The sequence below is a fragment of the Poeciliopsis prolifica genome, unplaced genomic scaffold, assembly GCF_027474105.1.
Source record: "Poeciliopsis prolifica strain line A6 unplaced genomic scaffold, Auburn_PproV2 SCAFFOLD003, whole genome shotgun sequence".
Lineage (NCBI taxonomy): Eukaryota > Metazoa > Chordata > Actinopteri > Cyprinodontiformes > Poeciliidae > Poeciliopsis > Poeciliopsis prolifica.
In genome coordinates, this window is record NW_026562378.1 from 14,170,898 (window position 1) to 14,186,092 (window position 15,195).

The 15,195-nt window shown below is 37.0% G+C and overlaps 1 protein-coding gene across 3 annotated transcripts in view; it reads right to left on the reverse strand.

The window, feature by feature from the left end:
• The window catches only part of bsnb (bassoon (presynaptic cytomatrix protein) b), an 83,926-nt gene extending 70,390 nt beyond the window's left edge, over positions 1-13,536 (reverse strand). For all 3 annotated transcript variants that reach the window (XM_055027214.1, XM_055027212.1, XM_055027213.1), the window contains exons 1-2: positions 13,244-13,536; positions 473-854 (exon numbers count right to left, since the gene is read on the reverse strand). In XM_055027214.1, coding sequence (XP_054883189.1) covers positions 473-854; positions 13,244-13,422 — 561 coding nt within the window. In that variant the 5' untranslated portion in view covers positions 13,423-13,536. The remainder of the gene's footprint in view (positions 1-472; positions 855-13,243) is intronic.
• Positions 13,537-15,195: the final 1,659 nt, after the last annotated feature.

A 15,195-nucleotide genomic window follows, 5' to 3' on the forward strand; every position in this document is an offset into this window, starting at 1 on the left:
AAAGATGCAAGAGGGTGTTTTTACGAAACTGAAATAATTGTTGTCAGATTGTCAAACAATCTTTGATCCCTTTTTTTAAAAGCATTTCAAACATTCAACAGTTTCAAGAATGTCCTGAAATTCAATTAATCAAGGACAGGTTTTCATTTTACATTTTTATACCTGAAAATTACAAGCCAAGCAATAAAAAGTCAACTTGATATCAGGTTCTCCTCTTCATTCAGGCAGTCTTTTTACAAATATCTTATGGGTTTTTTTTGTTCAAATGTTTTATGTATTAAACTGCAATTAATATATTTCAATAGTATGTTTTTAATGACATAGTATTTTGACTCTTTTTTTAATTTTATCCTGTTGTTTGCAACCCTTATCTACCACTATGTGCAGCATATGAATAAAATTTGTCAAACAAACAACAATAAAACAAGCTTAAAAAATAATTTAAAAAAACCTCTGACTGAGCACTGCCTACCTCTGTGAGGTGAGGGTTGGGGTTGAAGCCACACTGGTTGCACACCATGGAGCGGCATTGTGTGCAGGTGTTGAAGTTGGGCTTGTCGTCCCCAGTGCCCATCAGGTCGGTGGTTTTGCAGACAGGACACAGCTTGCTGCTGGGCATCGGAGCAATTTGAGGCACAGAATAAGGGGAAGTGGGGACGCTCCCACGGTCCGGGGACACAGAAGGGGACCTTCCGGTTCTGCCGCCCCCCAAGTCAACCTGCAGATTCTTCCTGGCTGCATGTCCCTGACCCTGACCTCCTTGAGGCGCAGCATGCTGACTGGCATCATGGGAGGCCAACCTGTCGCCTGTGCTCTGCGCTCCTGCTTTAGGCCCGGGGTCTGATAGAGGTGGTCTGGAAGGGAGGGAGGAAAAGAAGGCATAAAATAAGTTAGATAATTAATTTGATTCATGGTTTTAATGTTTCACTCCTACAAAACTGGAAATACTTCTCTCAGGAGGCAAAATAGTTTCTTTACACTTAATATTACAATTTCAGTAAAAGAGAGAAATTTCAACTGAATATTTCAAACACATATTTCCAAGAACTGATAATTAATCTTGACCTCATTTTCATTGTAGTATGCTGTTGTGTAGCTGACTATCAGCATTGGGGTGATAGTCATTCCATTTTTAAATATTTACTACTCACACTATCATTTACTTTATTAGCAGCAAATGTAACACAGTCCAGGAAAAGTGCATGCAGCCACCTTATATCTGACAAATAATACCCAATTTAATTTACAGGAGTATTAGAAAAGCATATCAAAGTCAAACTGAAAGCTCAAGGAAGACAGTAACTAGCATTTTCTTATTGATTTGTCCTAATAGAATAATGATCAGAAGTATGTTTTTAATCCACTAATAAGCAATAGTTGATTTTTTTATTGAGTACGCACAAAAAAGTATAGTTGCAGTATAGTTAAATAACTTCAAGAATCTGAAAGTCAGTAAATCATACAAAAATCACTGAAAGCTAAAACTGAAATGTGACATCTGCTTCATATAATTCATAATAAGTTAATTCAGTAAAAAAAAAAAAAAACATGACTGGAGCACATGGAAAGTAACTCATGGAGTAATTGTGAATTTTAAGTCACGCTGCAGTGTGGCATGCCTGCAACAAAGCAGGTCCTTATTTCAGTTCCTGACAAGAACTACAGACTTTTGTTTTTATCTGCCACTCACTGCTGAAACTGTCGACATGTAGGCTTAAAAAAAACCTTATTAACCCATTTTATTTTACTAAACATCCAATTTTGGACCACATATTTCTAAATTTTAGCTGAGACACTTCTGGACAGATTGGACATATCTTCAAGCCAAAATGATCGCTTGTTAATTAGGCTTGTGTCACCATGCAGTAGCAATCACTGTGCACCGTAACCACGCATATCTTTCTACGGTGAGTGAGGGACAGATTGAGGAGGCCGATGAGAGAAGAATGAAGGAGTGGTGACAGTTATTATGGGAAAGAAGAAGTAAGTGATTGAGGGAGATGATGGGCATAATTACATGACGAACAAGTGAGGAAAAACTACTTCTGTTCTATACTTTTAAAATCTGTACAGTAATACACAGAAGATAGCTTAAAAATATTGAAGTGCTTTTATTATTGAAATAGTCAGGTTTTTATATTTGTATTTAAATACTTCTATAAGTATATTAAAGATTTTCTTATGTTTATTTTAACACATTTCACTAGAAAGTAACTGTTGACAGCCAGTACAACCAGTGATACATCGTGCTGAGTTAACATAAAGAACAAGACATGAGATTTTTGAAATATTTTCTGTAAAAGAATCACAACTTATTGTTTTCAAAAATAGAATCAACAGGATTTTAATTTATCCGTAATCAGTGTAGAATAACTCAAATAAGGTTTCAGTCGTCAATTTTCTGCAGTTTCTGAGCTTGTCTGAGACTGAAGAAATATCCCTTTAGTTGAAACAGGAAGCCCTGAAGCAGATGCCAACATAAGTGGTCAAGGTTTCTTATGCGTTTATTAAGCCAAGAGTTTAAAGGCAGCCTGATGAAGAATGTTTGTCTCAGCTGACTCTTATTAACACAATAGGAAATAGAAAAAAATATCTGCATGGTCAAAGATCTGTAGTTTCAGATCAGTTGACCAAAGAACATGCTTCCAGTATGAATAATCTTTTGAGGATGCAAAAAGATGTCTCCTTGGAAGACATGGATGTTCATGGTTTGTTCTGATGATTGTAATCAGGCCAAGTCATTTGCTAACATCTTGGCAGTATTTCTAATTAGAGACATCTTGCAAGAGTTTTCTTGAAGGTTCTTTGAAATCTGTTACTTGGTAGCTCCAGCAGCCCGGTTCTGTGATGTGGGGTTCTCTGTAAATTTCAGTCTAGCTCTTAATACATAGAAATATTTCTTTATCATTCTACTGCTTTTTGAGAATCCGCAGTTATTTTTCTCACTTGTACACTAAATTATTTGTTTTTTGTCAGAGAATTTTCCCAACTAACCTTGGACTTTAACTGTCCTTTTTATACTATGTGTAAATTAAGAGAAAAACATGTTTACTGACCAAGGGCAAATACTACTGACATTCTTTTTTTAATTCTGTGGAATAATTTCAAATTTGAGTGCAGAGTAAGAAATGTTAGGATCGATTAGAAACAGGACATTTGAAAAAGCTAAATCCTTCATTTGTTATAGGTGTTTCTAAGCTGAGACAAAAAAAAATGTAACAGTATTTTAAACTTTCGTTTTCACACCCACTCAGACCTTTAGGCGTTAGAGCAGACACTGAAATATGAGCAGCGAATTTCCACTGTCATAACAACTTATACCTTGCTTTGTCAAGCCTGTCGTCTTCAAAGACGGTCCCAGCAGCAGCTCGGCATCCAAAGCAAAGAGAGAGTGAAACTAAAGGGGGGGCTAAAAGAGCTGAAGTACATAAAATGTTAACCATTGTGAGTCATATCAAAATGGGCTGAGCTGCTGCATAACTCCAACCTTGGTCAACTCTCCGCAGGAGTCCAGATTTCACTGCAGTGAGTTCATCTGCACTGTTAGTCTGTTACCTCTGAAAATCAACACAAGTGTTCACAGTCCAGGGCCAATCTCTCTCTCCAGTCTCATCAGTTATGCACTCTGTACTTAAGGTGTGAGTATAAATATTATGCTCCTGCTGTTCTCACAAAGCACCAGGTAGTTTCACTCGAAAAACCTCCTCTTGAACAACTCCGACATCAAGTGTCCAATGATTTATGCAAAGCCTGAGGCTTTACTTAATGAGAGCAACAAAGGAAAAGTGAAAGTGGAAGACACTTTTTCATAAGATTCTTTTAGATACAGGCAAACAGGAGTCTACTGACAACAACTAGTCATAGACACAACAAATTGTTCGCGTTATCGCAAAACGAGTAGAGTCATTTATACAACAACAGGAAGACTGAGTAAAACGTCTCATTGTAAAGCAACAGAGAGATGCGCCCACCCTTCACTGTGGCAGCTATACATATAACAAGATCACGCTGTCATCTAAATTAAACTCATTAGCATCACACCTGCAGGGCAACATGAATCTTTAAAAGGAGTTCAACATTTTGGGGGAATACGTTCCATCGGTCCCAGGAGTTAAATGAGAACACAACTCTCCTATTGAACAGCAATAAGGGAAACTAGTCATGCATAACTGAATGTGTCAACTGTGAAGAATGGTCCCACTGCACCGATCAACTACTGAGTTTTAGAGTATCTTGCAAAAGTAATTTAACAAGTCTGACACCGATACCTCTAAATAAAATCTGAAACTAATTAGAATTCATGTAATTAGTAAAGAGTCAATTTGTGTGTATTTTAATCTCAGTGTATATACAGCTGTTTTACTATTCCCTCAGGAGCTTTTCAGAGAGGGTTTGTGTACAAAGCACACCAATTCAATATAATCCATTATCCAAAAATATGCACTCCACAAATCTGGTAAGAATAAAAAAGTCACTGTTCAAAGAAACCCAGAAGGAATTACATTTAAAGTTTACCATAAGTCAAGTTGAGGATACAGCAAGCTCTGGTCAGATGAGACTGAAATGTTACTTCCTGGCTTGCAAAACAGAATATGAAAAGAAAAACTCATATTGCACCCTGAAAACATCAACCCCATGGTAAAGGCGCCAGTGGGAGCATCATGCTCTGAGGTCAGAGTACGAGCGTCTCCGGAGGCCGAGCGCTTTCCCTGAACTTACCTTTCCAGCAGAACATCTACAAATAAGCATACAGCCAGAGCTACAAAACCTTTTATGTCATTTGTGTCAAATGCACACCACACCTTTCAGATAATTACATTTTAAAAATAATGAATCCTTTTTCTTCCAGTTCACAATTAACCATTAAACTTTGTGTTGCTCTGTCACATGAAATCCCATGTTCAGTTCTGTTGTGACAAAATATAAAAAGATTCAAAAGGCTTAAGTAGATTTCAGAGGCACTGCAGGGGAGAGACAGCTCTTGCTAACTAATGCTTCGACCAGAATGCAATGATGCCCTTGCTAATTAGTTAACGAGGTATTGGTGTCAACAGCTGGGAAAACAAGAAAGGTGTCACAGTTAATGTTGTAACATTTTCTCCTGCAGTTCCTGCAACCATTTACTGAGTACATACTTTCAGTATGAAATTTGTCATCATCAGAGGAATGTTTACATTACTTATTTTTCTTAAGCACGCTGACTCTCATATGTGACATGTTGTAAGCATTAAAGATTAAAAATCAACTACTTTTAAATCTAAAACAGAGAACCCAGCAAAGATCTCAATTTTAAATCTGATTTTTACACGCAAACCGTCTCAGGAACATTTCCTTCATTGCAAGTTCTGTTACTTTTATTATTTTAATTAAATATGATTACTTATTAAAGTTTCTAATACAGTGAATTTATTGCTCCTAAAGAACAAAATAAAACAATTTTTTGCTGAGTGGAATTGGGCCGAATATTAACTGCAGAAGCCCAGCCCACTCCATGACTTTGACACCTATAAAATTGTATTTTAGGACACAGTGATTCCTAAAGGGCTATCATCTGAAAATATACTACAGTGTAAATGGATTAAGTAAAACACAATGTCTCTGTAAGGTCCTTGCTGTCCAGCTGCAGAAGGCAGCTTTTAAGGTCTGGCACTTATTTTGTTCTCCACTTGTTAAATTTACACATTTGAAACTATACTTGTGCAGTATGCTTTTATGATTTGCTCAACGGACCAGATAGTAATTTTGTGAAAAAGCAGCCAAAGTCCAGAAAAATGCAACTTTAAAAAACTTGAAGCAGTTCTGTGACTTTGAAACAGAAGAGTTGTTTTTTCCTTCCAACCAAAGTAAGCGATTACCAATTTTTACCCTGCATAATAAATATTTACACAGATATTTCACAGGCAAACAATTATACTAACAATCATACTTCCTTTGGAAACTGCTATAATAGGTTATTTTTATGTTTGAAGTCTACTGCTTTATTTATTAAATATAATGTAAAATAGATTAAAGACAATGCTTCAAAGAAATGTTTTCCAATTTCACTTTGTCTTTGACTGGTCACCAGCCTTATATTTTTCTAGGCAGAGTTTCCAGGTGGTTTTGTTTTTGTTTTTGCTGTGTATCCTCAAGCTGCACACTAACAAGCAAGCAGTGAACATGATGAGAAACAGGCAGTAGTGCTGGAAGCTTCAAACAAGAAAAGTGAGACCAAACAAAGTTACAAAACTCAGAAAATACTTTTTGTGGCAAAGAAAGAAGAGTGATTCCTGCCAGCACAACTGTTGTCTGCACAGGTATTGATCACAGTGAGAAGTATTCCCATTGCCTAAACTATATCACATTTTGTCATGCTACAAACACAAACATGAATGTATTTTGTTGGGGATGTATGTAATAGACAAAGTCAAAAGTTCCATGGATGGAAAAAAACATTTGGTTTTCTAAACTATGTAACTCTGCAAACCTTGAAAGAGCCGTCCATAACTTTCTATTTTTCTATGTTTTATAACTCAAAATAAAATCTGTGTAAATATATCTCAGAACAAATCCCAGAGGGTGAAGGTCTCACAGGTTTGTAAGAGAACATTAGAGCACAAACAACATCATGGAGATAAAGGAACAGAGTCAAGAGTAAAAGTTGTGAAGTTTAAAGCACAATTACATAATAGAATAATGGATAAAAACTGATGAATGCTTATTTTGTGTCAAAATGTCCCAGTCAAAAGTCCATTTGAGAATCTGTGGGAATGAGATTCAAGTTCACTGATATTCTCCACATAGTCTGACTGATGCTGAACTTTTCCGCAAAAAAGATATTTTAATCTCTAGTTTTGACTTGCAGCTGTACAAAAGGTGCAAAATTTGGACATTTTTGAAAACTGCGCATACTTTTTGATCCACTTTACAATCATAGACTATGTTGTGTTGTCTATCACATAAAATCCCAATAACATGAATTGAATTTGGTGGTTGTAGCAAAATGGAAATGTATTGAAGGAATATGCATACTTTTTAAAGGTTCAATAAATGTTCAATTCAAAAGCCACTGTTGCTTCGAAGACTTTCATAAAAGGCTCCTGACACAAAAACACAAGATTTTATTGAATAACAAAAATTATTTGTTTCACTAAAGTCTACTTAGCTAAATGTATAGTGTTACTCTTTTATACTCCAAATGGTGTTGCAGACTCTTCTCATTGAAAAGATTAAGTATGTTAACAAAAACATAAATCCAGGCTTTCTAAAGCTTCGCCACATTGAGAGTCCAGACAATAAACTGGCTCATCTGTTTTATAAATGAGGTAAATCTTTCCTTTCAAAATGAATATAAAAAATGTATTTTGCAGCAGTAATCATAATCTGATATGTGTGCTAAACCTTAGCTGGATACTGTATATCTGCATCAATGTCCTTTTATCTGCAAGGCTCCATGTTTCTTATTGATTTGTACATCTTTCACAGTAAGCGAAACAGGCAAATTGAGGCTTTGGATTGAAAAGCTATCCTGTGCGCTCCATTTAGTAATATTTAAAGGTCAAAGCGGAAACAAATCTCAGTTGCATGTGGCAGCGGCATTCATTGTGAGTTTTAAAGTAACATCAGCAGCAGGATATATTTGTTGTTTGCACATTCATGAAATGTCACATCAGATGAAAGCAATTTTTTACCCAGAGGAAAATACTTTCAGCTTCATAATTAACCAGCAGGACTGATTTAATTTTGTCCTGCAAGTAATTGTGGAGAGTTAGACATTAGGAAGAAAAAAAAAACACCCCCGAGAACATTTTAGTTACAGCAAAACAGAAAACATGAATGTGCCTTCTGTTGAACAAATAAATGCGATTGAAGAGTGAAGGCTGAGCAGCCGGCATCGATAGATGTCAAAATGTAGGAGAAAACTAATGTTTGATTTCATTTCCTCACCAAGACTGAGTTTTAATTTGATTGTATAGTTCATTTAACAAATATTTTCTCGAGCTATTTCTGTCAAAAATAATGTTTATGTGTTTCTCTATGTATCATAAGTTATGCACTATTGCTTTCATTGATGGTAAGAAATTAAACACATACAGTTAAGATCAAAATTCATGCCAATAATGCACACATGTATTTTGCATGTATTTTGCTTGCATTATACACATCTCCCCTGCAGTTGAACACTAGCTATATTTTTTCCTATTAGTCTTAAGTGTTAAAAAGTCTATATTAAAATGCCACAAAGGAAATTAAACTAATCATTATGTGCTTTATAAAGTGGATAGAAGTGTTTCATCAGGGTCTGCTTCAATCATCACCAAAACATTTTTAGTTACAGCTCACCACACTTTGCATTTTTATATAGACTATTTTATATACTTAAGTCAGAGAAGACAAATTTGTTTAAAAAAATACATTACAGGGAGTGTAGTGGCTGCTTTATGAATCAGTGGCAAGGTATATACCATCTGTGCACATAAAAATAAATCCACCACTGTAATTATGCAGACGAAATACTCAATGTGCTGCATAAAATATGATCAGAGTTCAGATTAAGCCACAGCATTTTGGAGCCACTTAAAATGCTTAAAACATTTGAAAATAAAACTCCAGGAAAAAACATACAGATTAAAATAAAGACTTCACAATCTTTTGTGTATTTTAGATTTTTTTTTTTATCTAAACAATGGGTCAGTGTCAATATCCCTCCCAGCTGTTGTAGGTATTGATTTTTTGCACATAAAAGCATTGTAAATAATGATAAAGAATTGCTTTTCAAATTATTTATGTGAGGACACCATAAACATTCAGCATGTCAAGTCTATGCAGGCTGCAGTGCTCTTACTGCTGAAGGTAAATTAATCATGAGGACGCACTGCCTGAGCATTACGTCCTACAACATGAAGACATCTATTATTAACACAGACTTGTACTTTTTTATCACTTTAAAAAGGTATAAATGCTCCCAACATAAGTTTGACAAACAAATTTATCCTCATAAAACTCCACTCTTGCAACATGGTGACAAAAGCACCATCACTTGCTAATTTAGCTCAAAGTGTAGACAATTAAAACAACTGACATGTGTAAAGCATTGTTAATTAACTGTTTTTAATACAATTTTCTTAAAAAAATAACCTTAGAAGTAAGTGTCCATGTATCACTCATGTTAACGTTGCTGCAGATCATCCACAACTCCTCATGGAAACCACACTCAAGGGAAATTCATAGGAGGAGCGTTACGGCGTTCTGAAGCAGCTGATGCCCATCAAATGTCACCTCTAAAACACTGGATGTGTTGTGCTGAAGCACACCAAGACAGAGCAGATCACTGAGCTTTTGCTGTGGATAGTTTTATTATAAGGATCCAAAAGGATCATCTGCAGACCAGACGTCACTGGTGGTTGATTTGTTTTAAAAATAAAAACATAATAGTGGCATATTTTTATTCACATCATGATGCTAATGTCTGTTCTTCAGCTCCAGTGTTAAACCAGAGCTGATGTTGCAGCCAAAATGTTCACTGGCTGCATTAAAACGCATTAAGAAAGCAAGGGATGTTTCACGTTGTAAATTCACTAAAACATCTCTTCTGGTAAAATGGTTTTTCCCTCCTCAGTTGTATTCTGAACACAAACAGATTTCCTAATATCACTACCTCAACCTATAAACAAGTTGTTAAGAAACATGTTTGCAAACCCTGTTTCAAATTCTCACTTGATGCAGTACTGAAAATGGAAGGCAAACCAATTTCAAACGTGATTTATCAACTTGATACAGTAATATAAAATCTGACAGAATTGATAAATTCAGTTAAAAAATCATGGATGAGTACAGGGTAAGGGTTTTAGAAGATAGAGATTCACCAATCAAGCAGTCAGACATCATGATAAGCACTTTTTCCCTTGATGACCTCAGCCTGGTGATTCATTAGATTTCTTAATCGGATCATTTTTTCACAAGTTATTTAAGGAATTCAACCAATTTTTAGGCTAATAACATCTGCCTACATTATGTGCTTGATTCCCTGTTTTGAGTTGAGTAAAAATCAGGTACAACTTAGGCACATATGCTAATGAGAATCTCAAAACTACTACTTGCTTTAGGGAGCCTTTTTTAATTGCTACAGTGTTTAGAAATGTTGTGGCAGATCAGTGCTGCAGTACCACACTGAGTATGATGTTGTAAACAGGAAATATGTGGAGCTTGTGTCAGAATGCTCCTCAGTAATGGTCAACGTTGGGATGACTGTGCACTTAGAGAAAGCTGCTATGATAAGAGTAGAAAACAATTATTGTAGTGCTCACTGGAGCAGACGGGTCGGCCAGATATGCCAGAAGAAGACTCCTGGAAAGGTTTGGATTTAACTCTCTTACTGTGCCTGAATGAAGTATAATTTGGTCTAACACACAGCAAAAAAGTCCTGTGGATCTCACTTTTGAGTAAGGTAATATAAAAGATATAATATCCCTAATCGCATTACTAGGCAACTCATTTCAATTAAAATGAAAGTCGTCTATCAAGTCTAAAGCCAGACACTGTCTTATTGCTGTTGAGATTCTTACGGGTTCTTCGCAAAGGAATATGTTAAAGCCAGATTCATGATCTCAAGAAAACCATTTAAATCACCCATGTGCTTCGATGTTACTCTCTTTCCTTCTGCTCATTTCTAATTCTGCCTCTCTGTTTGTTAGCGCACTCAGTCTCTGCACTCTCTTTATGAGGAACCTAAAGGGGGGATACTAGGAAGAAAAAGAGATATAAAAAAATCATGAGATAACAAGCAAGCTATGAGCATTTAAATCTACCCCACACAATACACAGGCAAGACACAGGAATCTTTTCTACAAAGATACGGTACTGATACTTGCAAAAGTATTCATTCCACTTGAACTATTTTATATTTCATCTATGGATTTTTTGTGCAGAGGATGGAACATGATCTTATCTTTTTTTCACAATTACAAATCATAACATTTTGGGAATGCATAATGTCATGAAGATCAATGAACACAGCACACAGATCAAGGATAAAAGAAGTGAATAAATTAAAGCAGGGTTCACTCATAAAAACATGACACATTCAAAGCTTTGAACATCTCACAAAGCTCTGTCCAATCCCCCCTCCGGAAAGTGGAAAGAGTATAGCACAACTACAAACCTATAAAGACATGGCAATTCACATTAATTGACAGGAGAGAGGAGTAGTAATCAAAGAGGCAAACAAAAAGGCAACTCTGAAAGAGCCGCAGAGAACCCCAGCTCAGTTGGAAGATTCAACTGACAGGCAACTATTAGACATAAAATTCACAAATCTGGACTTAACGGAAAAGTGTCAAGGAGGAAAAATGCTTTTCCTAAGAAAAGAAGGGGAGTTTAAAGGAAGATAGACATTACAAAACATGGAGCAACAATGAAAGAAAGCCTGCTATAGCTACAAAAAACTTGAGAGTCAGGAGGAGGGTCAACTTCCAGTACAACAAAGAGAATACATATACAGTCAGAGTTATGTTGAAAATGTTTAGTTCAAACCATTTTCATGACCTGAAAATGGTTCATTTCCCTCTGATCACAGATTCCATTTGAGAGACTGTGACCAGACTTGAAAATTGATATACGCAGAAACTCTCAGCCTAACTGAACGACAGCTAATTTGAAAAAAAAATAATGAATAAAATAAATAGCAGTCCTTAGATGTGCAAAGCAGGTATAAAGGCGGTTTACCCCATAATAAAAAAGGTGGTTCTACAAAGTATTTAGTAGTAGGCTTTAACATATATGCACACCACACTTTTCAGATTTGTAATTGTGAAAAAGGTGAGAAAGCCTTGTTTTATTTCCTTCTGCTTCACAGTTGTGCACTATTTTATGGTGGTATGTCAGATACAATGCCATAACATATTAAAGTTTGTAATCCTAATGCAACAATGTGAAAAATATCCAGAGGCGTTGCAAGACGCTGCACATAAAGGCATAAGGTATTTATAAAATGTTACACCTCAGAATTTCTCCCCGCCATAAGTCATAGTCTGAAACAAAGCATCAACTCTGCACCTTGTAATTTAACCACACGAAGGAAATCTATAAATCTATTTGCACGCCAGCCTCAGAAACTGTTGCACAGAGACTGCAAGCAGGTGTGGCAAATCCACGATGCAGCAATGACTGAGTGTGTTAAGGTTTACAACTGTTGAACTGTGTAATTAGGCAATATCAGATCTTGTTAGAAGGGTAATCCCTAACACACACCCACACCGAAAATACTGACATCCAAGTTGCCACATGTGACCACAGACATGTTCCCTGTCAGTATTTGATCAGTTTACGCTGCATTATTTTAAGCCTTCTGTGTGGGTTTAAATATGAGAATGCTAGTAGGAGGGCAGTGTTGTTGCAAATACTGAAATGGCACAAGATTTCGTTCAGGGAGGAGATAAACAGCACTTTCTCTAGAGTAAATGACCCATTTCTGACCAGCTGGAATTTTAATCTCACAGCATATTAATTTGAGAATGAGATCTGGTAACTAAGACGGCAATGGCATATGTTTTGGTCCTGCACTCTCAATGACGTTGGTGATATCTGATGGGAGCAGTGACATCCTACACAACGCTGTCATCAGGGAGACAGACGTCTGCTGCTGCCAAGGAGGAAGATGTGTTTTTCACAATGACCCTGTATTTACTGGAAATCACGTCAAAGAAGCCTGTAGTAGAACCGACCCACCCCTCTTATAAGAACTGGAGACACTTTGCTTTTTTTTTTCTCCGCCTCATTTTTAAAATTTTCATTATTAAATTCTGAAATCCATCACCTTGCATATGAGGGTGAAAATTATGCTTCTAAGATTCAAGTTGTAACACTCGGTCCTGCCTGAAATTGTCGCTTTCATTCATGATACTGAATCCTCGGGGCAGACATCGTAGAAAAAGGGCGTAGAAATTCCTGTTGAAATCGCTTAAAGCGACATTTACGTACGATTGCTTCCGTTTACTTGATCGATTTAAAGCAAATCGACAAAGACAGACTTGATGCCAAAATGAAAGAGGCTTCAATAAGCGGTTGTTAATAATGTTGACAAGGGGTATTGAAATAAATAATTAAGCCCCCATTCATGTCTATCTACACGCAGTCGGTTCAGCCTATATCTACGCTGCTGGTTGAACGCTACAGTACGCTACAGCACGCTGCCGTGAATCCTCCCTGATTTCGCTTCGTTGCCCACACTTTGGACAGTGAAGCCTCCCCTAGCTATCTCGGCTACCTGTTAATCCCCGGCCCGGACGCAGCCCCACTTCCTCCGGCTGGCGCTCCATTGCTGGGCTTGAGGAGCTGTCCAGAGTCCGGTGGTGCTGAAATGGAAGTCGGAGCCCCCGCTGCAGGGACGGCGGCGCCGGGCTGTCCCGCCTGTCCCTCCCCCTCCATGCTGGCCTCGTTCCCCATCGCTTCGGGACAGGTCTCGACGGAGAGAAAAGGTGGTTGTGGGTGGTTTTTACAGCTGGGGTAAAAACTCGGATGGAACTCAGCGTCGCTCCCCTTCCGCCATCATCACCTACAATCCAGCATCCCGCACGGAGCACGCGCGCTGACGGCGAGGCCGAAGGAGCGCGCTGACGCAATGGGTGATGACTTGCAAGGCTCGTACGTGCGCGTTCACAGTGATCAGCTATCTTAAACAGCACGCACGCACCTACACTTCTCAACTAAACTCCCTACACCAGGCTTGAGTGCTATTTCATTGTTAAAATTTAGTAAATATTATAATTATGAATGATGTACTAAGTTTTCACAAGAATAAAAGAACTCACAAAGTTGGTCAATTAGTAGAATTTAATTTATTGTACCATTATCAGTGAATCACCACCAATCACAACCAATAGAATCTCTTCGAAATAGTCCGAGCTTGATTCTTGTTCTGGGAGTAAACAGAATGATCATAATTGTATTTTTATTTTTGGTCCCATCATGGAGGTAGAAGTTCAGTCCTCAAGAGCAAACATCTTACAATCTTTAGATCAGTGGTCTCAAACTGCATTCTTCAGGGGCCAAAAATCCTGCAACTTGTAGTTGTGTCCCTTCTTCTCCACGCTTGAATCAAATGGCCAAGCTGCGTCATTAATATTCAGTCAAGCGCTGAGTTGGAGTTTAAAACTGTCAAGGACTAGATTTGGCCACCCCTGTCTTATGGCATCACATGCTGACCAAGTCTAAGACTACCACTAAGACTGGCAGGTGTGTTTTGACAAAAATATTCATAGATTAGACTCAAGAGCATCTGGAAGGAGGGAACAATATAATTGGTTGTGCTCATAAGTACACATGGAAAATTGCCATTCATTGATTAGCAGATTTACAGTTATGGCATGCATAAATCTGACTCCAGCACAGACACAAGTGGTAGAAATAAATTACTAATGGTGAATTACCAGCACTAAATAGAAAGCAAATATCAAACTACAAATATTGTCCTCTGTATGATTACAAGGACATTGTTCAGTCATAACATATTTTAAATAGTTTACGACTCTTTTACATGTACTGTTAATATATGTGTCTATAGATTAAACAAATTCAGGTTCGTTCTACATACATGTAGTTCCAGATTTGAAGTTTTTACATCTGAAATTCATGAGAGCTGGCCTGGAGGACAGAGGCAGGACTCCAGGCCAGAGCTGACTGTACAGCAAGACAAAGACTTCCTCTCTTGAGTGTTAAGTTTTGGGCTACACTATGCTACAAATTTATTGTCAGTGATCTTTTTTTGATTTACTAAACATTCTGTCTATAACACTATGCTGGATTAAAATGCTCAATGTTTGGTTTAAACTTTAAGACCTATTAAGATTAATTAAAATACTTGCTTTAATTTCAGATCATGGAGGGATGGATAATAGTTAGCAACCTCAAGCAGAGCTGTACAAAAATGTGCACTACCATAAGTAATAATCATCATTTACACAAACTATGAGTTGAATGCTTCATTATGACCTTTATGTGGGCTGTTAGTCTGTATTATTTGCCAAGTAGCCAAAAACACAACTTTGCATTTACACAGAACTAAAGCTTTCTAGCATTAACAATTGTAAATATCAACACAAAAAATTATACTGTTTAGTATTTTGATACTAATTTGAATAGCATAGTTGAAAAAAAACCCCAGCTGTGTTGCATAAACTGACAAACTAAAAATCATTCACAAAATTAAAAATAGAAGAA